Source organism: Athene noctua, chromosome 30 (assembly GCF_965140245.1).
Source record: "Athene noctua chromosome 30, bAthNoc1.hap1.1, whole genome shotgun sequence".
Classification (NCBI taxonomy): Eukaryota; Metazoa; Chordata; class Aves; order Strigiformes; family Strigidae; genus Athene; species Athene noctua.
Genome location: NC_134066.1, coordinates 2,296,756 through 2,321,522, shown reverse-complemented (window position 1 = coordinate 2,321,522; position 24,767 = coordinate 2,296,756). Strand labels below are relative to the sequence as shown.

Genomic DNA, 24,767 nt, shown 5'->3' with positions numbered 1-24,767 from the left:
AGGAGGAATGTTTAACGACTCAGCTACTTGAATACCTGAGCACACAGAGTAAATGTCAGCTGAAGTCAACTACGTGAACAAACCTCAGCCTGGATCACTTAATCTAGCCAACAGGCTGCAGCACTGCACGGCCGTTACCTCCGTATGGCAATCGTCATCGCTTCTGGAGATGTGGCACACGGACAAATCGCCTCTGGTTTAAGCCCATGGCTCTGAAACAAGCTCAGGAAGGCATCACACGAGGACACGGACCCTGGGAAGAAAGAAAATACACCACTATGACTTTAGGTAATTCGATGTTATCAATTGTCTGTAAAATAACTTCTTTTTAAGTGCAGTGTATTTGCAGAGTATATAGCTGTATCTCTTCTAAAAACTCCAGGTACATTTTCCAAGATATCAGCCACAAAGGTGCTTCAGTGCCTGCTGAAGGTGACTTGGGAACAGGCACGTTCTCTTGAACAAGCCTGCCTTCCTCCCCCAGCTCGCTCCAGAGCTGTTACACGCTCACGGTACAACAAGAGGCTTAAAATACTTTCCAAACCTCCAACGATTAGCACACACGTGTAGGGTCTGTTTCCATGCAGCATGGATAATCAAAGTGGGTCTAATGGTATTCCAAGTATCCCTCCCAGTTGGTGCCATCTAGACAAACATTCTTTAATCCTTTTCACCAGCAGCATGCCTCACAGATTTATCCGGGGATTTTTTTTTCCCCCCTTCAAAGTTCTTTTTAAAAGCCTTAAGCTTATCCCCTGTGAGCAGTTTAAAACCAATCTCCCTGTATCTACCAGAGTTCTGGTTTACATTCAACTCTCCCGTTTCTTACTCTGCAGTATCTTTCACAACTCCTACTCACAGGGTGAAAGCACCGAAACCCCCTGCCCTGGTGCTCACGTACCGCAACCCACAGCTGGGTGTGAGCAGACAGCTGCCCTAGCCGAAATAATCTCGGAACTATCTATGGAAGGAGTTAAGCTTGAGCCTAAGAGACAACTACCGAAGCACCCCCTCTCCTGAGAAGAGCAGGATGTGCATACTCACAAGGATTTGCACCATCAGTTACAATCAGCATGCGCAGGGAACTCAGACTGACGTCTCTTTGGTCTCGATGGGCCATCATGGCCCAGTGCAAGTCTCGACACTTGACTAAAGCAACTTTTGCTGCAAACCAAGACAAAAAAAAACCCGTATAAGGACAAATAAAAGCTTTGCATGAGTCATTTTCACATGAATACACACTCCAACACTCTCAAATGAGAAAATTCCTCAATTCATTGAGCCTGCAGTAACCGCAAACCCCAACATACGACAGCATCTGCTGTGGCACGCAGGCCAGTTGCCCACCACCTGAGCCAGGGTCTGTCACTATTGCAGGCCCTTCTCCAGCGCACAGGAATCACCCTCGCCACCGGAACGGCCCCGCTGAGGGCTGGGGAGCAGTGAATCTTGCTGTGCTCAACTCTTTTTTTGGTCTCATAAAAGGTGTCGGCTTCAGCACACAGGTCAGGAGGTCCCCAACAAGTTCATCGACACTCACAAGGCATCAGGACTTTGTGTATTTAGAAATTAAGAGTTTTGGCCCTTGAGATTTGTCATGGAAGACCAAGAAGAGGGGCTCTAAGGCGTCTGGGGTTTTAACACCCCTCACCCATTTATCCTGAGAACTTCCAAGCTGAAGTTGTAGAACAGGGTTACCTTTGTGGGCATGAACCCTCTGCACCCACGAGAGGGGGCAGGTTTTCATCACAGAATAGGGCACGCTGATAGTATGCAGCTTGTTCATTACATTCTGAGAAGCAAAAAAAAAAAATGTTTAGAAAAGGGCTCACAAAACCCATTATCAAGCAGAAAGAGGAGTTGCCCTCACTCCCCATCGACCCCTGCCCCACCAGGAATTCATCTACATTTACTGAGGATGCTTCTACACTTCCCCCAGAGAACTGCAGCTCTCGCAGGGACAGAGATGGTTGACTTGACGTGGTTGAGGGACACTACCTGTTCTCAAATGCTGCAATGAGAGAATTATGAAATGCTTCAGAAAGTCTTTACAGGCTCAACTCACCGTTAGAATGCCATGCCACAACCCTGCATCCTTCTTAAAATCCAAAACATTCACTATCGTTTCACCTGGTAAAAGAAAAGTTGCAGTTTGAAGTGAAATGTGCCCGACAGCTGTGACCACTATTTATGGGAGAATCAGCGTTATGCTTGCCTCTGTCAGATCTGCTGCAGAGGAACTCACGGGGGGAGCAAGTGCAGAGCCTTGTTTGTCTGATGATACTAGTCAGAGCTCCTTGTTATGCAAAATAACACGACTGAACATCAGTCTAAGAGAAGGAACACAGCCCAGAAAGCTGCAAGAGAATTACATCCCAGCCTGTAATGGACATCAGCAGAACAAACAGGGTCTTCACCTCATTATGTGAGAGCAGTAGCAGGGGAAGAGAGCAGAGAGCATCATTCAAGCGCCGACTCCCAGGAGCAATGGGAATTAAAGGGATGGCTTCCAAAAGACGAACTCTGCATTTTAAAGTACCATGACATATGGCTCTAAAAATATTCAGTCGTGGATATATAAATTAGCTCGATTTACAAAACCATATCCTACAGCAGAACTCTCTGTGCTCCCACCAGCAGTTTCCAGCTGGGTTAACGAAAAAGCATCACACGACTCGTCCAGCACCAGCAAGAGGTGCTTGGGTGTTTACACACAGCATCAGGAACAAAAGTTTGGAAAGATATTTTAATGGGTGATCAGTAGAGTGAGAGGAAGACTCAATCTCATTGGAAAATGTTCCACTTTGGATTCATCAGAACAGGGTTTTTCACTTTCTAGACATGATGCAAATCCTGCTTGTTATTTCTCTTCACTGTGGCAATAAAAATGATGTCGTTTTGGATGGAAAAGGTTACAGATAGTCTTCACTTTTGGGGGAGAATTAATCTGCAGGTTTTTAATACCCCCATCCTTTTTTTTTTTTTTTTGCAGACGCTATTGTGTGTTGGTGACTCACAGACAGCTGTTAAAAATACGAGGCAGCCACTAAAAACGACGTTGCTGAACCTTCATTCCTCTGCCATTTCTGTGACATCACCTACCTTCAGAATAGTTGCAGGCCTGAGACAAGGCTTGACAGTGAGAGAGCATGGCAATCCGAGACACTGTGACACCCATTACACTTCCCTCTTTGCTCGTCTTGTACTGCAGGAGAGGAAAAAGACATCAGGGTGTAACTCTGGATCCCACACGCGAAGGAAATGAAAAATCACAGAAACCAGATTAAATAAAGTTTTGTTTCTCTAAAGCTGCTGAGACATACTCAAAAAAGTACCTGCTTGTAGAAAGGTATCAGCAAGGTTCACCCTGAGAGCAGTTACTCAGGCGGCGAACACGCTCAGCTAACTCCAGAGATGCAGGAGAGAGATGGCAACTGAATGTGTGTGTGTGTGCATGTCGCTGTTACTGCTTCTCACCACATCTCCTGCTGCTCCCATAAGTAAACTGAAAAGCCATTTTGTAATTTTAGAATAGCCGAATTACTGTTACTCCTTAAACCACTGCGATTCCTCGAAATTGCCTTACTGAGGCGTACGCACGAAAATAAGCTCTGCCAGGAAGAACAGAAAACTCAAAATGCTTAAGTAGTTTCCAAAATCCGTGTTATCAAGTACACTATCTCAGAGAGCTCCGTTGTCTCAATTACTGGCTTTCTGGAACAAGAACAGGGTTCTCCAATTAATTTTGAGCAGCGCTCAAGGCCACAAAGATATTCAAAACTAAAATAAGCTTCACAGCAGGTTGTACACAGTGAAAGACTTGTTTCAGCGGCTAGAAACTGGGAAGTTTAAGGTAGTGAGGTGGAAGTATTATCTCTCTGGTGATTAGAACATTAAATTCAGCTCACGGAAACTACTTTCTATTCCCCTTTCACTACTTACCTCAATATATGCTGGCTCAGTTCCTGCAGCTGAGATGTTGGGCTGCCAGTCCTTAGGAGATTTGGAGAGATATTTTGAATCTGTCACAACCCATTTGAGTCTGGGCCAACCTAGAGCCAAAATTAAAGTGGAATATTAAAATCAGTTTATTTATTGAGGGATTTATATTCTGCAAGAATATACTAAAACCCCATCATTTGTCCAAGTTCAGTTACGCAAGGAAAATACCAAGCCAAGCTACTAGCCAGAAGGTTCATCTAATTTCTCATCAGGGAGTTCAGTGGGCAACAAGGTACTTCCTCTACTCAGGAAAGATCCCTGCAGTATTTCTAAATATAGCTGCTTGTATCATTACTAAAAGTGCTTCTGAACCTGCCAAATGCCACCGAAGGGATCTGAGGACAAGCCTGGCTTGTGAGGTGGATTCACTGCGACTTCCAGAACAACAAAGCAATTGTGTCAGACACATGGATCAATCTACACCACGTGTGTAAAACCTACAACAGTTAAGTGACGCTGTCAGAAAAGCTGCTCCCTTTGCTCCCCTAAATGCATTCAGATGTCTGACTACGACTTTCAGACAGTTCAACTACGGGAGAAGTACAATCAGAAGCAAGTATAGAATCAATCTAACCTTTAAACTGCACAATTTCTCCATTCTGGGTTTTTGGAAGCCCTTTCAGACAAACTTCAGTGGTGAGGGCCAAAGCAATGCCACAGCTTCCCAGCAGAAAACCAATCTGCTGACCACCAGCATCCTGAGGGAGGAGGGGGACAAACGTCATTCCTGTTTAAAGATGACATACGTCAACTTTCCCCTTACCAAAACCCAAGGTCTGGTAACGCCCTGGGAACTGGATGGTAGCATTGTGGATCACACGGGGAGGAAAAAGAAGAACCAGCCCCCACACCCACAAAGACTCTTTCCTTTGGGTTCTTCTTTCTCCCCCCACATTCAGTGTCTGGCAACGGTTTGAAACTCAAACGACAACCAGAGTCTGGTAGGGACGGGCACAGCCCCTGCCAAGCTCATGTGAGGACACATTTTGGGAGATGATAGAGATGTAGCACAAAGGCCTGCTGGGTGAAAAGGGAGACATACCTACAAGGCAATAAAAGTCCATAAGAGAATGATAATCCATCACGAAAATGCAGAAGGGCTACTTTATCTTCTGCCTACCAAGTCTTTTCAATTCATTTTGTTCAAAAAGGAAATGATTATGTAACTGGGGACAGATTGCAGAGAGATGTGGTGGTTCTCAAAGGGAACTCTTCATCCAAATGTACAAAACAAATATTACATTGGCAAGACTAAAATGCATTGGATGTGAAATCCACAGAAAACAAGTGCTCATGCCCAGCATCCAGGCATCGAGCATACACCATTTATTTTCATTAATGGAAGCCCAGATGCTTCAAAGAGGAATCATGAGGCTAAAAAAGCAAAACGTATAATTACACTGAAATAACAAGGCCTCTCTTTCCCTAGGAACGAATTTCTATTGCACAACGATAAAAACACTGAAATGAGGTAGCTCGCTAAGAAATCTGATTGGGCAAATACTGGGAGAAGTTTTAATTTTGTCTTTGGTTGCCATAGCAGTTGTCAGGTTGCAGACAAATGAAAGCAAAGCTCTGTGCCTCCCACAGTGCTACCAGACCAGCCTGCCAGGTCATTACCGCCTCTCTTGCCATACGTCTGCCATTACCCTCTTGCTTTTGTTTTCTCTTACGAAATTTTATAGTTTTAGACAGTTCTTGGTATAGCAATAATATGGCAATACTGCAAAAATTCTGGTAAGGGTAAAGAAAACATTTCGTTCAGCAAATATTCACAAAAAGCGTCTCAAAAGCCTTCAGAAATACTCAGCACCTTCAGTCTCCAGCAGAGTCCAAGGACTGGCAGGTGCTGAGCGTGGCCGGAGGCGAGACCCCCCCATCCCACGGAGCAGATCACAGTGTGACCTGTCCTGAAGACTTCAGCGTTTAGGGGAATCGACCACTCCCAGCCTCCCAGCACAGCTCCCCGGTCAATACGGTTTTTTCCATTTTTAAAGAGCTCTTCCAGGTTCGCAAAGGTCTTGTACACTGCGTTGGTACAGAGCTGCTAAGGCAGCAGCTGGATGCTGTGAAATACTTTCAGAGGTTGATGGTCTGATTTGGATTTTCATCCCACATCAGCCTATCACTCCTCTAAGTTCCATCAACGTTACCTTTCTGGTAAGAGGTACCTCTATAGGCACTGGTATGACTTCTGCTAGGAGACAGCCGTAAAACGCCACCATAAACATGACCGGGTCATTGTTGGGATAAACAAGGGCTACCTACAATTCACAAAAACGTTCTGTTAGTTGAAATACAAGGAGAAATGGCCAAGTACAGATCTGTAGTGACTAAAAGTCAGAAAAAACTTTGTGTTATTTCCCATTCTACCACAGCATTTTTCACAGGGAGCCTTTAAGCTCTCTTTCTTCCACAGAACGTGTGTCCGTGCAGGAGCTCCCCCCGCAGCAGTGCCAGCACTCCCTCTGTGCCCATGTACATGGAGATGCACACACAGCCAAAACACAGATCTAAACCTCTGTATTTCTCTCAGAGGTGCAATGCTCTTCCTTAGATGTATTTCAAAGCCCAGAGCCAAGAAGTTGCTTACAGAGCAGCCAGCAGGACTGAAAAAATCACAGAGGCTTCTTTCCCAAATAGCCTGTCCCTGGGTAAGAGTCTTGCTATTAAAAGAACAGGATTACAGTGTCTGTGGTAAGTTACAGCCCCCCCCAACCCTCTTTTTACTTCAGAGGAAGAACCAGCCAGTCCCAAACTCATTACCCTGTCTCCAGGTTTTAACACGGGTTCGTTTTTGGTCCCCAGTTTATTAAGCAGTGTGTAGGCCAGCTTGAGACTTCTGCTCCACAATTTGCCTAGAACACAAAGAAGAGAGACTCGCACAACTCCAAACCAACCCAGCAGACAAGAGAACATTCCTGTTCTTGACTGCTTTTACCACCTACAGTCAGGTCCTCTGTTTCAGTGACACTGTTTGTCTACAAAGCTCTCAAAACCCAGGGTGGCTGCAGATACCTTCCTAAGACCAACACCCCCGTGTTCTACCAACTGCTGCTCTTTCGGAGCAGTTCAGCAACGGAAGTCAGGGCTCAACTCACCATACGTCAGGGTATAAACTGGTTTTCCTGTAACATCCAGTGCTGTCAGACAGGGGCATTTCGCTTGTGTGGTTCCCCAGCGCTGCAGTGCTGCTTCTAAGGCAGGAGGCCAGTTACAGACAACGCCCAGGGGTTCTCCCTTCACCGGTGTCATCTGGCGCCCCTCAGGCTTGGGCTGATTTGGGTCAGGCTGTGGAACTGAAGAAAATTCAATCACGTTTCCAGTTCATCTTCACCCACTTATTAACAGACAGTTAAGTTGGAAAGACACGCTGAAAACAAAAGCTTTTCCTCATTGCCTTTAGGTTCAAGGACCCCTATTACATTTCACTTCCTAGGAAGGCCTAGCACAAAAGAAAAAACACACTGTGAACCTCTCATAAGGTGCTATTAAAAGGTACTTGATACACTAGGGAGGAAGGTAACACTGATTTGGAGAAAAGAAAAATAACCTTACAAAATCAGGTTGTAATGAAATTATCAGTAAATAAAATTATTTTCCTTCCGGGAAATAATTAAAGTAGCCTAAGCAAATGAAGGGGGTTTTAAAAATCTATTTAAAATATTTTTGTTAATAAGTTTTAGTTATTTTAAGTAGTTTAGTGTTGAGGAAGCCACTCAAAGCTCGGCAGTACAGTGAATGACTTCAAACCACTTCAAACGTTGGTTTTGTATCAGACTGTTCACAAAGGCTGCTGCTAGCTGCAAACAGCAAACCAGAGTCAACTTCAAAAGCAGTGGCATAAATAAATTCAGCCTGTGCACGTCTGTCTACTTATAATAAATGATTAATAAAAAAAATTATTATTTGGTGCTATTACCTTCCACAATTTCTTCAAAATCATCCACAAAAAATTCTTTCAAGGGTGGCCTTTTAGGTCTTTTCAAGGTGTTAAGCAACTGCTGAATTTTCGTGGAGACTCTACTACTCACAGGAACACCTGGAGGGAAAGATTTTTGTCTAATAAAAGTGTTCTTGAGCTCTGTTAACATTTACATCTTACCTCCTTCCACCAGAGGACACTTCCCTCAGCGTGCCCACTCATTCAAGCACCGGCTTCCATGATTAAAGGTGGGATGACATTGGGATTCTCTTAACCCAGTGGTCGGGAAAGGCTATAGTGACAGGAACTCATTTTTAAAGCATTTCCCCCTCCCAAAGGTGCCCTCCCTCTGTCTGACACACTGCACTGCCGGTGCAAGAGCTGGCAGGGGGAGGACACGACACCACCACCAGCCTTAACACTTCCCTCCGCACAACCCCAGCCAGCCCGGAGGGAGCACCCTCAGCTTATTGTAGTCAAGAATTACATTATTTCATTCATCTTACCTTTCCTTTGGGGGAGTCTAGGACAAAAGCTTTTAAAACAATTAGCCTACCTAAGCGTTTGTAAATTTTTTTTATTTTTTTTTTTTCCTTAAAAAGTGGTAGAGAAAAGCCTGTTATCTCCCCCGTGATTTTCTCCAGTTCAGTACAGAGCAGGTAATTGCTGCAGCATGGGGATGTGTTAGTGCCAATGCCCCAACGGTGACACAAGAATGGGTTTGTGCCAATGCCAGAACCATTTTGAATTTGTGAAGTGCTTAAATGGGATCAACTTGAGTCAGGTGATCTGTCCTCCCAGCTCAGCCTGAACACCGTTCTGATTTCTGGGTGCTCGGAAAGCTTCGTACCATCAGCAGTATCCATCAGACTAGAGCGATTAGATCCCTTGTGCATGCCTTTCACAATCCCCGAAGGAGGAAGGTCAATCGCTGCTGGGCGTGCTGAGGAAGAGGAGGTAGTTGCTGTGACATCTGGGGGAACTGAGAAATTTTCTAAAAAAAGGGAGAAAATTGAGACGGCAATTAACATATAACTTTTACTGTCAGATGGAACAAGCAAAGTGTTAGTTACCTGTTACCAACAATCTTAAGAATTTAATGGGTTGAATGGCTCTTATTAATGTTAAACACACGGCTTCCTAAATATTAAGTAGGTCTAGGAGGTGCACATTATCTGTTCTGGAAAACAGAAAACAAAGGCACAGGATGAGTGGCTTTGTCCAGGTCAGGAAAGTGGTTCACCAAAACAGAATTCCTATTCTTGGTCTCTAACCTTCAAATCAAGCTAAGTCTCTTGACTTTCAGCATTGTAAAAAGAAAAAAAAAAATAATAAAATATTTGAGATCCACATGAGCTCTGAAATATTCAAAGCCCCAAAACAAAAACCTACACCACCTATGCAGTAATCTCCCTTGCTAGAATTATACTGATTTAAATTTTTGGTCAGTAAGGGCTTTCTAAAACAAAACATGTGGTAGGCTACTGACTAAAGCAGATCAGCAAAAAAAAAAAAATCAGTTGGTTTAAATTTCTTCCAGTTCAGTGGCTAAACAGTATGAGCCTGTCCAGTAGTTAAATAAAAACTTAAAATGTAATGAATAGAGTGAGCTGTGTCTTACTTTGGCTTTAAGTTGCAAGACACTGTTCTGCTTTTCAGATGAGTTTGTAAGCTGCAAAACTGCAAGTAACTCTGCATACTTCAGTAATTCCCTCATTAACTTTCTCTTAAATAAGCAATTTTGCTTACATGGGATTTCTTTATACAACACAGTAGGTTCAATCATCTGATAAGGCAAGAATATTCTACTCTAGCTTAATGGAACCAGCAACTGTTGCTTACAAAGGGGAAAAAAAAAAAATTTTGAAACTGTATGTTGGCTTGCACAGAGAGAGTCTGAAGGAAGTCAGATACTGAATAATTCCCACAGAAAGGTTTTCGTGGTCGATTCTCTGCAACCCTCTTTCTGAGGAGAAAAAAAAAAAAATTTAAAAAAAAAATCACAAATCCATTTCTGCACACCTCTGGAACTACGGTGGCAAGGAGTATTTCCCATTTATTGAACTTCAAGATCACTGGGACCGACCTAGGTTTTGTACACCTCCGAACATTTGCGGGACTTTATATTGTTCTCTCCAAAGAGATGTCAAAGATCGCATACGTGAGAGTTCCTATTTAAATTAGGTGTTAACAGGATGAACGTGGCATCTACATGGTAAATACAATTCCAACAAAGATTTTAAACTTCTGTTTTGCATAAAATACTAATTATGTTAGATAGTAGTGGTTCTGCAGGTTAAAAGCTAGATTACCTTAACTCATTACAAAAGGTAACGTGGCTTTCTGTAGGCTCCAGTTAAAACCAGCCTCTCTGCTTCAAAGACACGTTAATTAAGTTGACTACATTTTATGGGCAATTTCCCCAGTTTTCCATTTCAGAAAACAACTTGCATCCCAGCAAATAAACGAACAAAAATAACAGCGATAACAACAACAACAAAAAAAATTAAGTGAAACAGTTAAAACCACCAGCACTTCGATGCACTGCTTGCCCCGAACCAGTTAAGCAAAAGCAGAGAGCACACAAAATACAGACATCTCCTAAGACGCGTAACGTCCCTAACAGCAGATAAAAAAAGACAAACATACACAGAGCAAAACCAAACTTTGCAATTTCAAACAAGCATCAGCAGCAAGGAGCACCTCAGAGCCTCAAAAAACTGAGCCTGGGGTATCCAGATCTGTAGATTTTGCTCCGTCTTCTCAATACCTGGTTGCTCTGATTATTCTCACACTAGTCATGAAAGATCTGTGCTAAATCTTTACTCTGCTGTAACCATTTATTTTATTTTATTTTTTCAATGACATGCTCATTTGTTCACATATATATGGCTGGGTTTGGTCATTCTTTTATTTATTTTTTTTTTAATCTAACGCAAACAAGAAACCATTAGGGCTTATAGCAAAATGAGAATGTTAAAACACAGCATTTCCCCCACTCCACAGGCAAAGACACCCCTGTGGCACTCATGAGGACACAGATGCCAAATGCTACTTGCATACGGTAGCTTTGTACACACAGTAGCTTCAAAGAGCCGTAGACATAAGCAACACAGTATACAGCGAGAAAGTTGTGCCTACCGACCCTCACAATACTCTCACAGACCCTGGAGTCTTTTCTACTTCGATAAGCTCCTGCTTCCCACTTCCCCTTTTTCAACCAACTCAATAATCTGAAATTCTTCAGGAAAAAAGCATCGTGGTGGTGCGATTCCGACAAATCCTTGCAAGTTCCATCAAAACTAACTAAACTCTTGATCCGAATTTCCCTCAGGCAATGGACAACTCCAGCTTTATTAATACAATCTGAACTTGAAGCAGTTTTTCTGTTGATACCCATCTCCTACCTATTCGAGTATTGGCAAATACATCAGCTAGTGACCCACTGGTCCCTTTGCCTTCTCCATGGGAAAGTGTAGAAGATGCTGATGAAGATGTGGATGACCCCTGAATAGATCGGTTGATCCAAGACTCAGCATTCTGTAAGCTCTGATGCAATGCAGCAGAAAGAGCAGCCTGGCGCCTTAGCGACCCCTCATCCTCGGATGCGGAAGACGTGTCTGTGTGGAAGCAGAAAAGAAAATCTAGCTGCTTAGGGAAAAGCACATTGCACTGAACATGCTCTCTTTCCAATTCACATATCAATGGCACAGGCTTGTAAAAACGAAGATCTTCTTTTCACAGGCTTTGTCAAACAAGGTTACACCGGCCAGAACAGAAGTTAAAGCAGCAGACATCTCCAGTGTGAACACATTTACCCCTGGTGCTTTGCCCCTGTTTAAAGCACACAAAAGATTCACCTCCTCAGACAAGTATCCTTCCCCTGGGTTCTCCAAGCTTATTAACTTATCTCTCGTTACTTTTCCATTCATATTCTGTAATATCAGGTGCTGTATTGCCTAACTCTGGTAATTCTGAAATGGAAAGTGAGGGGTCAGTATTGTTGTCAAAACTGAAAAATTCACAGGAACAAAGCAGAACGCAGGCACTGGGAAACAAACGTGCCAAGGCCACACGCAGAAAATGCCTTTGTCTGGTATTCTACACTGATCCCTTTCAGCTGCAGAAAAACAAACAAAAACCACCCAACCCCAAAACAAAACAGAAGACTACAAGAAGGAACTGCATCCTGCGTTTCCAAGAGAACAGATACCTTTTCTGTCCTAAAGCTGTGAACTAATTATTTATCGTGAAGAAAGCACCCATTACCTGATACCTTAGGTTGCACAGCGCTACACACAAAACATTCCGTTTGGTTTTGGTCTAAAATTTACGTGTTCTTCAAAGTGATTGCCTGCCTACACTCCAGTTGTAAACCAAACTATTAAATCACGTTCTACCTACTTGCCAAAGTAGAATGCAGTCACGAGCTGAAGAAAAAGACTCCAGACACACTGTAAGTGCCAACCTTTGGGTGGTACCCACAGCTCAGGACGTGCTGTAGTGCTGGACAAGTCAGTACAAAGCTGAGACCCAAGCAGATGCTGAGAACATGCATTAGCCCCCAGTAAAGGAAAAGAAAAAAGGAAATATAAAGAAAAAAAAAGAGGTAAAAGAATAGCTATGAGTGAAGTGGCCTAGCAGAGAGATATGAATTCACAATGAGATATGAATCCATAATCTTGAGATGACTTCATCAATCCAAACGACTGTGATGCTTCTGCACAATGAGAGACAACAGAGAAGTCACTGCCGAAAATTACACATATTCATCTTTAAGCCAGTGCACACAGCTGCTGGAAAACAGAGAGGTTTAATAATATCTGAGGCACATGCACCACAACAGACACCACGTTATCCGAGGGATTTTGCCGCAGCCATTGCAGGACTTTTCCTTCCTAATCCCTCCCATGCAAGTCATGGAATCCCGCAGGACCCCTTCGAGGTCCTTGCCCAGAAATGTACATCGCTGCAAATCTTTTCCCTGTACGTTGAGCATTAAACCTTAACAAAATTAAAATGTGAATTATGCAACTGAAATAGGTGTGAGGGAAGCAAAAGAAGCAGCCTCAGTCCAGAAAGCCTGCTCAGCTCTTGCCAACTGAAAACTCCCAGGAGTCAGTTTTGCAGCCCTAAACCAGCAGCTCCACGGGAACAAGAGCTACAGGAGTAACAAAGCCCCGAGGAAGGTGCTGAAGAGCTCGAGCGCTTGGACAGTCACAGCCCCTCGAGTTGGGAACCGTCACCCACGTGTGTCCGAGGCTCACACGGACACACACGCGGCAGGAACCGAACCTGGGGGGGTGCAGGCGTCGGCCGGCGACTGAACGAAGGTCGAGCGCCTTTTGGTGGGCATGGGCAGGGCCATCTTCTGTTCCTTGTGCTTGGCCAGCGCCGCCTGGACGGCCTCCGTGTGGATATCTGCGGGGCAGGAGGTCACACGCTCAGTTTTGCGCCAGCAGAGGAGGAAGAACGACACACAAGGCTCGCACACACGCTACGCGACCATACGCAACCCCCCATCCTACAGCACCTTCCCTAACAACTACATTTTGCCATCTCATGAGTAACGTTTCCTTTTTTTTTTTTTTTTCCCCCCCATTTTTCTTTTTTTATAACAGGGAAACTGAGGTTTCTGAAGTTAGCAAGCTAATAGCAGGGCCAGGTTTTTCAGCCTGGAATCTTCTGGATTAGTCATTATATCCTTGTGTCTCTAGCAACATTTATAAAAACTCCAACCCTACCAGATTGTTCCTCTCAACCAAAGATTATTCTAAAATATGCTTGTGTGCAATTTAAAATATGCACATAAGCTAACAGCGTATACAGCCCCAGGTGCAACTCTGGTCTCTAAACTGACAAATTCAGAGCCAGTTGTCTGATTTAGGAAAAAACCTTATGTTCAAAAACCTGAATGGATGCAGATTTCATGTAAATCTTGGAAGTTACTAACTGTGCCTGTAAATACATGCTGATTAGTAACTGAAACGGGCTGGGACTTGAGGCTTCCATCCCTCTGCAAATATCCAGAACTCTTTAAAGGAAGATATATCGGTGATGAGAAGACAACTTATTCAAAAACTGCTATGACAAGGGAGAGCTCATCTACATTAATTTCTCAGATTAATGTATTTTAATTATGTTTTTCCCCAAACCAGAAAACTAGGCTCTTCTAACACTCTATGAAATGGTGGTATAAGACAGCAGTGTTACCAGAGAAGGTGTATTTGATATACTTTATTTTCCCCTGCTGAAAAGAATACTTAAATCTTGCTAATGCAAAGTGAAAAACAAAACCAGGTGGAAACAAAAAAAATAAAAAATAGGTGCTGCCACCTTCTCCTTCCCTCAAGCGAGAAGGAAGTCAGCAGGCTGCTAGTCAGCCACTTCTGCTGCTCTTTGGAGGCACTTTAAGCACAGACGGAGACAGCCAGCTCTCATTCTCCAAGCTCCTAGAGCAGTTATGCCCAGGAGTCACTAATTCCAGGAACAAATTATTACCTGTCACTTCACTGAATCTGGTTACCTACAGACATGGTTAAAAGCAGCTTTCCATCCTGTGAATGACTCGCACTGAATAGTTGCATTCGAGCCAGAAAATCAAGGTGTCAAAAAAGTTACTTGCTTTTTCTGCTTAGCGTTCTGTTGGATTCAGCAGCTGCAGTCCTACAAGCCTGATGTTTCTCTACACAGAACCACCAGGGCAGGACTTTCCATCAGGGACGAATCATGAGCTCGATTCCTTAGAGGACACAGTACACTCCTCCTCAAGAACAGGAATCCCAGGTGGAGTCTTGCCCCTGCCCTTACCAGATCGATAACGTTCATCTCGGGCTCCCCCGGAGCGAGCTCGGTGAAATTTGGATGAGGAAGAGGAGGATGATGCTGAGGCGGGAGTCGCCGATGGAGCGGGCATCTGAGTTCTGGATTCCTTCTGTAACGCTGGATCAACCCCTGGAAAACAGTTGACAGCTGTCTGAGAGCAGGAAACAAGAGCAGCTTTTTCTGACCATACTCTTCCCTTTTAGCACAGAATTACAGGATTCCCCCCCCCCAGTTTGTTGGGTTTTTTTTGTAGTGAAGTGGATTAATATAAATTAGTATATTAATACGTCTAATTATACCCTAAGCAATTAAGAAATACCTGTCCCTTTTTTGACCTTACTCTTTTTAAAGAGTTTTTTTCCAGCTTTTCTCTTTTTTAGGGGTTCTTAGGCACTTGAAGTAAGAGACAATTCACAACAAATCTGAAGCAGGTGCCATAACACACAATACCACTGAAGTAACCGATCAGGGATCGGGAGATGAGGTCACCTTTAAAGAATCCATTACATAACACAAAAGCAAAGGTGATAAGATCCAGATAAGTCTTGATACATGACACAGTAGATAAGGCAGGTTAAGTTCTACACTTCCACACACTTAACAGGGCCATTTGCAATGAACTTCAGTGTTTCGTGATTTGGTATCTGTACGGTTTGCTCCCGATTTTGCCACGTTTCCAATGGGAACAGGACTGCACCATACTCACATTAATGCATTAAGACAGAAGAGAATTCTCGGTTTAACTTGTGGCAAAGCAACATACGGGAACTGCTTTTGGACATCATCACTCACACCAGACTCCTTGCAGACGCCGCTGCTATGGGCACAAGGAGTAAAGGGGCTTAATGCAGTCAGTCATTATTCCAAATTATTTTTGAGGTGAGAAGAGCAAACCCATAGAAAAATACGTTGAGAAGCCGGGTTTGTTACTCAGTGTTCTGCTGGCCAGTGCATGTTATTGACAGGAAAACCAATAATACACCAGCGGCAAGAGCCTCAGCTGTTCACATTAATTACAAAACCAAGCAGACCTCTAGTTGTCCAGGTTCTGGCTCCTTTCAGTGTGACAAGAAGTGAGTGGCTTTATCATCCTAGAAAAGTTTGGTTTTTCCATGAATACAGGGAGCTAAACAGATAATCTGGATAAGAAATTGTCATATGACGTAATTCAGCACGGGGCACTAGGAATTGTTGCTACTGGAGTCTCAATTCTAAAACAAACCCGTGTGTCAGTGGGAACTTTTTAAAAACTAAAACCCAAAGGTCATAGAGCTGTAATTACCTTCAGGTTGTCACCTGAAGTCATGCAAAAAGAAGAACAATTGTGTCATCTAAATACGCGCCGCTTATGGATTCTCACAAGCTACCAAAGGGTCAGAGAAATGAAGAGGAAACCACAAATCCTGGACTCCAATTCCAGTTATACCACTTTCTTAGCGTGTGGTTTTAGGTAAACAACTTAAGGCAAGCGCCTCAAGCTCAGGGAACTCACAATACTAGCAAATCACACCTAACTAGTTGCAGAAATCTTCAGCATCTCCTGTACCAACATCCTAGAGAGCAGAGTATTAACTGAACGTTCCGGCAGACTCACTGCCCACTTAACCCCGCATTAAACGCTTTGGAAAAAATTCAAGAATACGGGGCCCTGTGTTCCAGGAAGAAGTTCTCTCTCAACCCCAAGCGTTGCTATTTGGCCTGGAAACCTTTTTGAAACTTTTCACCTCTTACTCAGTTCTTCAGTAACATCAACGTTCACTGGAGGGAAGATACTGAGCTTGTATTAATAATTCTTTAAACTGCCATCGTGCCAAAGAATTGGAACCTGTAGCTGAAAAGGGCATATCCTGCTAGCCAGAAATTCTCAAACCATATTCCGGGGACAAACAGCTACTCCCCATGTCCCCAGGTATTTTTGGGGTATCATAACGTGTATTGGCTAACCCAAACAGAACCATCGCCTGTCCAAAGCAGCCAGCAGCACAAAAAGTAGAATGGAAGAGAAAGAGAGGCTCCCGCACTTTCGGTGCAGGACCTGGTAATCAGAAGACCTGGACTTCAGAGCAAGACTTTTCAATTCAAAATTTCGGTTTACCCACATCCAAAAGAATCAGTGTTTGTGTCCCCTCCCTGTCATTCTGGAACATATTTCACCGATAACCAGTTTAACGTCTTTGTAGCATGTTATTTGCCTTAATCAAAACCAAGAGTTTTATTTTGATCCAAAGACAAGACAACTTCACAGACTGAGAAGAAAAGCCTAATGCTTTCTGATCATTTGAGTATTTACAAATTCAAGTACCCACTAGATGTCAGCAGCAGATTTAACACTATTTAAAACGAATTATTAAATTCATATTCAGTTGTGTCTCCTAAGTCCTGCAAAAGCATCTCATCTGCTCTGCAGGGCATCACAAGGCAAACATGACATTCCATTTGCAAAGGGATCAAACGTGTCTCTAAGTGACAGGACACACCAAGAGCAAGCTCTCTGGTTAAACATTTTGCCGTGACATAACAACATGTTACAGGAGCCTAACAAAGCGTTCAGGCACAGATGAGGGAAGAAGTGTAAAGCTACAGTAAATCACAAACGGTTGTACAACAAAGCAACATAAGTGAGCTAAGCCTGGCAGGTGATAGGTGACTTATTTAGCATTCTCTTTGTAATAATCCTGCTGTAGCTGCAGCTTCTGCTGGCAGGATCTGAATCTACAGAGACGTGAAGAATAAATTAGTTTAGATTTGCTTCTGAAGGATGCTACGGATTTTTTAATCGTCCTTAGTTTTTAAGCAGAATTGACTGCTCTGTGATCCCTCCGCTCTGACAACAGAAGAGGTTCGATGATTTAGAGAATCAGAGATTTTTTTCCTAAAAAAGATTTTTAGATTAGAAAAACAATTATAAGCATCATGTATGAACAATGAGGATAAATGTTTCCATTAATAACAAGGACAGTAAGTGCTAGATTCATCTGACAGAAGAAAAGCAGCAGGCAAGCCTGTTATTCTGCTGGTTTGCATACAGAACTGAACAGGAGTGCTAGTGCTGGACTGGCTATTCCTTGTAACAAGATGATTTTTTTTCCAAGTCCTGTCAATAAGCAGCTCCAGTGGCTAAGGTTTACAGGTCAGCCTGAGCGGCACTTCCAGAAGGCAGGGGCCAGCCTGGCTCAGCAGCAGGCAGGGCTGCACAGCTCAGTGTGATTGCTGCTGCCTTCCAGGGCTGCGGAGGCCGAGAACTCACCAGGCTGAGGATGCTCGGAGTTACTTCTGCAGGAGTTACTAGCTAGATGGATCTTAATTCTGCCCTGTACGAGACATGAAGGAAGAATTCAGGTGTTCCATTGATTTAGTCCTGGCTATTATTTCCAAGATGGAGAAATTTATTCCCTAGAGTCAAGTGGCAAGCTTTATTTGCAATTGTGATACCCCTCAGACTGAATACGGAAGAAAATAATTCCCCATTTGTGGCAGCTGCAAGTCAGGTCTTGTAAATGGGTAAAACTCTCTAAACAACACTAAGCCGGAGTGTGCGTGCATGATTTACAGGTTTAGACAAAGCTGCTTTATCACGGGTTACTCTTCCACATCAGCTCTCATTTGAAATAACGTGATGCTGTGAGACAGGGGTGGGGGCAAGAAATAGAAAGGCAGAACTTTACAGTAGAGTTCTGCTGACTTACTGGCAGTCCACAACACACAGGGTGGCGGGAAGGACTCTTCTGAGACAGGAAATCTATGACAGCCCCCTCGGGAAGCAAAGAAATGTGCCACGATTTCAAAGGAACGAAACGCTAAATAACAGAATCTGCGTTCCCACCTTGCGCTATCCATGGATAACATGAAGCAGAAAAACCAACAAACCATACGTTAACAGCTTAAATTCACCGATCAGTTAAATTAGTCTCAGATGTAATCAATCTCAACAGGTTTACAAGCATATTACTCCTGTCTTCCAACACCCTTCCCCGAGGTACTCTAATACAAACCTCACCACATCACATTCATTTTACGTTTTCAATACAAACAGTTAAGTACTCCAATGTTTAACATTTTTAATTTTTTTCTTTTTTTTTTCATCATCACGAGAATAGGAAACAGGAGCAAGAGCACTCTAGCAGTTCTATAAAGAGGTTCTGACAGTGAATCAGTGCTTAATGAATATAATTTCCTTTACACATTAGCAGAGGAACCGAACGCATTATCTCAAATAGCAAGAAAACGAACGCCGCCAGCAGTCTGTGTGCAAGGGCTGCTAATTTGGGCAGAAGGCATTCCTGTGTCTGCATTGTTTTGAGCTTAAAAAATTGTGAATGCATTTCCAGGTTTGCAGCAACTCACATGGACAGGAACTCTTTCCCTAGGCAGAAGTCTGCCTGGAGTCTGCAGCAAAAGCTAGTTTCAAGAGGTGATGGGTTACTAGCACCATCTGTTAGCAGTTCCTCTGGCCTTCTAAAAAGTATTTTTCAAAAGAGCAAAAAATAGAAGTGTCCTGCATCTTTTAAAACAGGCGTAAAAAGACTCGGTGCTCACAACTGACTCTGAGGGTGAAACCGTTGGCGTTACTCAAAAAAAAAAAAAAAAGAAAGAAAGAAAGAAAGAAAGAAAAAAGCAACATCTCCAAGCCCTGAGAGCCCAGGTTGTTTCAGAAGGCCACTTATGGCTGGGCTGCAGTTACAGAGGTTCAGAGATCCATGAGATCAGCCGAGCCCCGAGCGCTCCTGCCCTCCCCGGTTCCCACCGCACCGAAACCCGCAGCGTTACTGAACGTGCCCAACCCGGGAAGCTGCTCAGAAAACTTCCTTCAAAGCCTTTTGTGCAGCAGAAACAATGCTGGTATCACAGCTCCATCGCCTCAGTGAGTTCCAGCTACAAAAATGGATCTCGCAGCAGGAAAACATGTATCTTTAGGTAATTAACACTGCGGCCTTAACTCTCAAATAATGAGGCAAGCTCCCAGAGGCAATGTGAACGGAGCACGGAATTAGCAATCAGAATCTCCCAAATTATAATGCTGACATGCCCTGACACGTCACCGTACTTACCTTCCTCTCATTTCACATCTGTGAAATGGAGACGATCCATCAGCCAACACCCCCAGGAAGGTGCTTGGAGAAATGGCACGTGCTAAATGCAGGAGTAAATACTATTTGTTGTTGTTGTGGACTCAATTTAATTTTCTGTTCATTTAACAAGGTGACCTGATTCTGTAATCCCTCCTGCACGACGACTTCAACAGGGTTTTTACCACAGGAAGATTCTTAGACAGAGGGGCAGCTGGCTATAAGATATCGAAAAAGCTGGAGGGCCGAGCCAGCCCAGCAGCCAAAATGCCATCTTAATCGGTGACCTCCCATCAGCCTCTTCCTGAACTTTGGCTCATTCTGCAGCTTTCAAAAGTGTGACAATGAAAATAGCAAAGCCGCAGACAGCCTTGCCAAAACACTTTTTTTTTTTTTTTTTTTTTTTCCCTCCTAATTAACGTTTTCTGAAACAAACTAAACATGTGCGAAGTGACAGGCAGGAGGGACACGGGGTCATGTCGCCAGGTGAAAACTTGTAGAGCTTCAGCCTCCCCCGGACTCCAGGACAGAAGCACGTGTGCCAAGAAGGCACCTGAACATACAAAAAGGAGCCACGTTTCCTTCTAAGGTTCAAGATCCACTGGTACACGCGTGGGACTGCGCAACTGCAAAACCTGCTTAACAGTTCTCTGCTCAGGAGGACCACGAAGAGGGGTTAGTCACGTGAATTGGTTTTTTTGGTTTCTTTAAATAACAGACGCAGATCTGATACAAAGGTAGCAACCCCGTCTTCAGAGATTCCTACCACATCCTGGTTGCGGGAGGCAGTCCGCAGTGTTCAGTTTTTTCTAACAAAATCTCAACTTTGAAGGCTAAATACCAGTTTTTGCTTGCCTCGGTGTCCTGGGAGGGTCAGCCCCCCCCCGAACACCCAGTTCTGCTGTGTGCACAGCGCCCGCTAGGGTGGTGAGGCTTGGACAAGAGAACAGGCACCAGCTTTGGTTGAATACACAAGCAAAACGTTGAGGAACAACTGGGATGGGGGAGACCAGGAACGCAACCACCAAGTGTTTTGGAGGGGCAGAGTCTAGAAGTTACCCCATGACAGCAGCAGAGTCCTTTTATGTTCCTCAAGCAATTGCTTGAAGTGAACTGCTGTCATTTCAGCAGGAAAAAAAAACAAAAACGAACCCAAACGATCTTTCCCCAACGGATGCAGTGCTGATGGTCAATAAACACACTTTTAGCCTTTGCTCTTTTTTTAAATTTTTGTTGGCAGTAGTTCATTCTCAGTAAATTACAGTAAGTCCAGTCATGACTGCCTGTCATACCCATTCACTCCCCAAACTGCTACGAGCCAGACACATCAGTTTTTAGTGGTTAAACATCTCAGCATATCAGTAGAGCAATTATTTTGGGTAAGCATCCCCATAATAATTATTAGGCATACTTTCAGCCATGTCCTTCAGTTTACAATTACATATAATTATCCTACATACAATCAGCTCTGCTGCTAAGGATCTTTAAACCAAAAGAAACAGATGTAAACGAAGTACATGAATTCAGTTTCTCCGGTAAAATAAACCAACAAATTATGAAAATTCTAGTGTTTCTCCAACAAAGAATTAAGATAGCTGGAAGGAGGATGCGGTACAGAGCAGCTCTGCAGTTAAGGCATTTTTAAGAAGGTTTCAAGAACGGTTCTTGAGGACCTTCCACTTCACAATTGATTCCAAGCCCTTGAGTTCCCAGCGGACGAGGGAGTAGGACACGATTTACGTATATGGGAGCCAAATCAAGGCACACAAAGTGTTAAAATAAACAGCACTCCACAGAGACCCACCAAGCAGCTCTGGAACTACCAGGAATCCCTGGAGTTCAATGTCAACAAGCCAACTAGAGACAAATTAGTGCCCATGACTTCACGGCATCCGTGCAGTCTCTGCCGTGTAATTATCAGATCGCTGAGGAAACACGTATGAAGCAGAAGAGTTCAGAGGCGGCAAAAGGAATCTCCACAGATCCCTGTCACATCAAGGCGATGCAAAAACCTGGCGGAAACAAGCACCTACCTTGGGTTTGTGGAACATACGGAGCCAGAAGTTTCGCTCTCTTCTTCTCATACCCCTTTTGTGTGATGTCCCCTAAAACCAAGGAAAGAAAAGTCATTCAATTACGTTCTCCTTTTTTTTTCTGTCTGAGGTCTGTCTGCTTTTCTTTTCAGTGATTTGAAGGTTTCACCTGAACACAGCGATGCATATGCGGAAGAAAACCTGGAACCAAAGAAATGTGAGTGCATGATGATTTCAAAGCCTCGGTATTACAGACCTTCTGCAGTTTCCCTTGGGATCAGATACACGCTCTGTGTGATCATTTGAATCAGAACAGCTATCTAAATGGAATATCAAAGCAATGAAAACCTAAAAAGGGAAACTCAAAAGTGCATGAAAATATTCTGTAACCACAAAGCCAACTTAGGCTCACAAAATGGAGTAATTCCCCGACAAGAGGGCAAAGGAAAAGTGCTTTTAGCAAATAAAGTGAGTCCACTGCAGGAGGTGTTTAGGGCACCTCCGAAAGCTGAGGCAAGGATGAACAGAGGCAACTTCTAGACTACTGCCCAGCAAACACACTCTGCAATCCAGAAAATCAGATTTTTAATCATGTCTAGTTGATATTCAGTGAAAGCAAGCTGGGGGGTTATGGGTTTTTTAACCTGGTAGTAGCTGTAATTCCACTGTTTGCCTACTAGTAGGAGCACGCAGAAGATAAGATGCTCGAGCTCCACAGAAGCAAAAACTCCAGAAGAAAATAAGTATTAGTAAACTTTTCCCTTTTTTAAAAAAACTAATCTGTCTGATCCTGGAGACGCACCATCTGGCAGCCGTCTTTTGTTTTAATTTCTCACATTACATCAGAACCACAAGAAAGACCGAAACCTTGACGGGATTAAAACAAAAAGCCCTGCAGCATTTCAAGCCTTTTTGTAGCCTGACCTGCACTTGTAACCTCTTATCTCTTGGGGCCGAAAGATTGGAAGCGATCAAACACACAGCAATAAGAAAACAGAATTATTTGCTATTACTTCTCAAGCTAAAGTTGTCTGTATTTGTATTACGACAAGAAACTAGTGATCACAAATGACATGTTTTCTTTGCTGGGAGCCTGATTATTGCAAGGCAACGGGAGTACTAGACACTGAGCAGCACAGACCACCGTATTTTCTGCCTTCCATCCATCTGCAGCATCCTTCTGCCAGACATTTCCCACCCGATCCGGAGGGTCACAGCAGAAAAGGTGATTAAAGGGTTTAGGCACTAAGCCCTCCTACCACAACCAGCCTCTGCTACAACATTCCAGCTAACTGGTCATTTTGGTTATAAAGGTGATTTTGCAGTACTGAACTGCTTGGAAAGGGAACGAGCTTCACTCCTTTGTGCTGGACAGTCAAATCTCAGCGTCACCTGAAAAACCCGGACTAGAAGTTCTGAAGCTGAAATGGGCACTTGCACTGCGGAGCGGAGGGCGTGCATTTGCACTCAGAATTTTATCTCACTCCTCTTACCCTACGCTTGAGTCAGGCCCCAACAAGTCCAAACAAATCCAGTAAGTGAAAATTAGAATATCCATGAAGCACTGAAATGCCAAGCAAAGCATTAATTTTAATGCTCGATTGCAATACACAGCTCAGTCAAATTAATCCAGCTCACAAGACAGGTATGCTGCCAGGGTAAGAAGAGTACATACACCTTCAAAAAAAAAAAAAAAAAAAGAGCTGTACAAAGACCATACGCCAGAAGGATAACGTTCTGACCGACCGCATGAGCGACAAAACCCACCCCGTTTGCCGAGATCCGCCTCTCCGTGTTCAGAGGCGGTTTTAATTCTCCCCGTTTGTTCGTTTGGGTAGCAACGAGAGCAGGGTGACTGCCACTTCAGGAAAAACAAACCTGCACAGAAACGGGGAGGTGTTTTCCCTTATAAACCAACCCACAGATCTGTTTGTAGCTTGTTATTTCCTGATTAATTTCTCCACCAGATTTAATTGGACTCTTGACATTGGTGGTTACACACTATATGTAATGAAACGTGTGCCATGGAAAATTGGTGGAATTACTAAGGAACACCAGTAGGTCAGGAACAAATATCAAATTGAAGGATCACATTCTCGTTGATGCATGGGGAAGCAAAGAACGCTCTCCAATCGCTAACAGCCCCCCAATACACCAAACCTAGCCTCACACCCATGCAAGGCTTAGGGTTCATGGATTTGCATGTGGAAGTCTGAAGAAGAGGTGAGATACTACTGAAAAACAAGAAAGTAACTCAGGCTAAAACACTCTTTGCAAACTCAACTACCAAGCGATGCAGATCATTTACATTATTGCTTGAAAAAAGGATTCTTGGAGCATAAGCTACTAAGAAGATAAAAAGCCTAATGCTATTTGGCAAGAGCAGGAAAGGTCCAACTAGCAAAATTCAAGCAGCAGAAACAAGGGTGATAAATTCCTGGGACTTCCCTGCAGCACTGTGTCTTCCCACTGCTGAATTTCCACGTAGTTTGTTAAAAATAAAAAAATCAACCTTTATTTTGACAAACAGATTGGCAGTCTCAAGCACCTGCCTGCAGAATTCGAAACCGTAATGCTTAAATTTTTAGACTAGCCCTGCTGAAGTGGAAGTAGGCAGGAGGGACTGGAAAAGTTAGAAGAAACAGGTAAATCTGAGTTCTCTATTTAAGGATAGGCACCCGTGCAGGTTAGAAACAGAAAACAATTATCTGAAATAAAGCTCCAGCAAGACACAGGGACTAAGACTCTCAAAAAAAGCTTGTGTGTAGGCATGGGTGACAGGTGTAAAGTCACCCCAATAAAATTACGATCCAGTTACTACAACCACAACAATTATGCCCCAATTGATATCTGAAGCCTTGGAAGCAAGTGTCCCTTTAATACGCCGCACGAGTGGAACGAATTTATTGCATAAAG

General features: G+C 43.5%; 1 protein-coding gene across 2 annotated transcripts in view; it reads right to left on the bottom strand.

Moving 5' to 3' along the window:
- The window catches only part of DIP2B (disco interacting protein 2 homolog B), a 68,174-nt gene that overhangs the window by 17,095 nt on the left and 26,312 nt on the right, over positions 1–24,767 (bottom strand). Inside the window, exons 2-17 of one of the 2 annotated variants that reach the window (XM_074929781.1) lie at positions 21,852–21,923; positions 14,738–14,881; positions 13,223–13,348; positions 11,335–11,547; positions 8,778–8,921; positions 7,925–8,044; positions 7,104–7,301; positions 6,769–6,860; positions 6,156–6,266; positions 4,577–4,700; positions 3,943–4,052; positions 3,103–3,205; positions 2,066–2,130; positions 1,699–1,792; positions 1,045–1,164; positions 139–253 (exon numbers count right to left, since the gene is read on the bottom strand). In XM_074929781.1, the coding sequence (XP_074785882.1) occupies positions 139–253; positions 1,045–1,164; positions 1,699–1,792; positions 2,066–2,130; positions 3,103–3,205; positions 3,943–4,052; positions 4,577–4,700; positions 6,156–6,266; positions 6,769–6,860; positions 7,104–7,301; positions 7,925–8,044; positions 8,778–8,921; positions 11,335–11,547; positions 13,223–13,348; positions 14,738–14,881; positions 21,852–21,923 (1,951 nt within the window). The remainder of the gene's footprint in view (positions 1–138; positions 254–1,044; positions 1,165–1,698; positions 1,793–2,065; positions 2,131–3,102; positions 3,206–3,942; positions 4,053–4,576; positions 4,701–6,155; positions 6,267–6,768; positions 6,861–7,103; positions 7,302–7,924; positions 8,045–8,777; positions 8,922–11,334; positions 11,548–13,222; positions 13,349–14,737; positions 14,882–21,851; positions 21,924–24,767) is intronic. The other variant, XM_074929782.1, reaches the window with a different exon arrangement.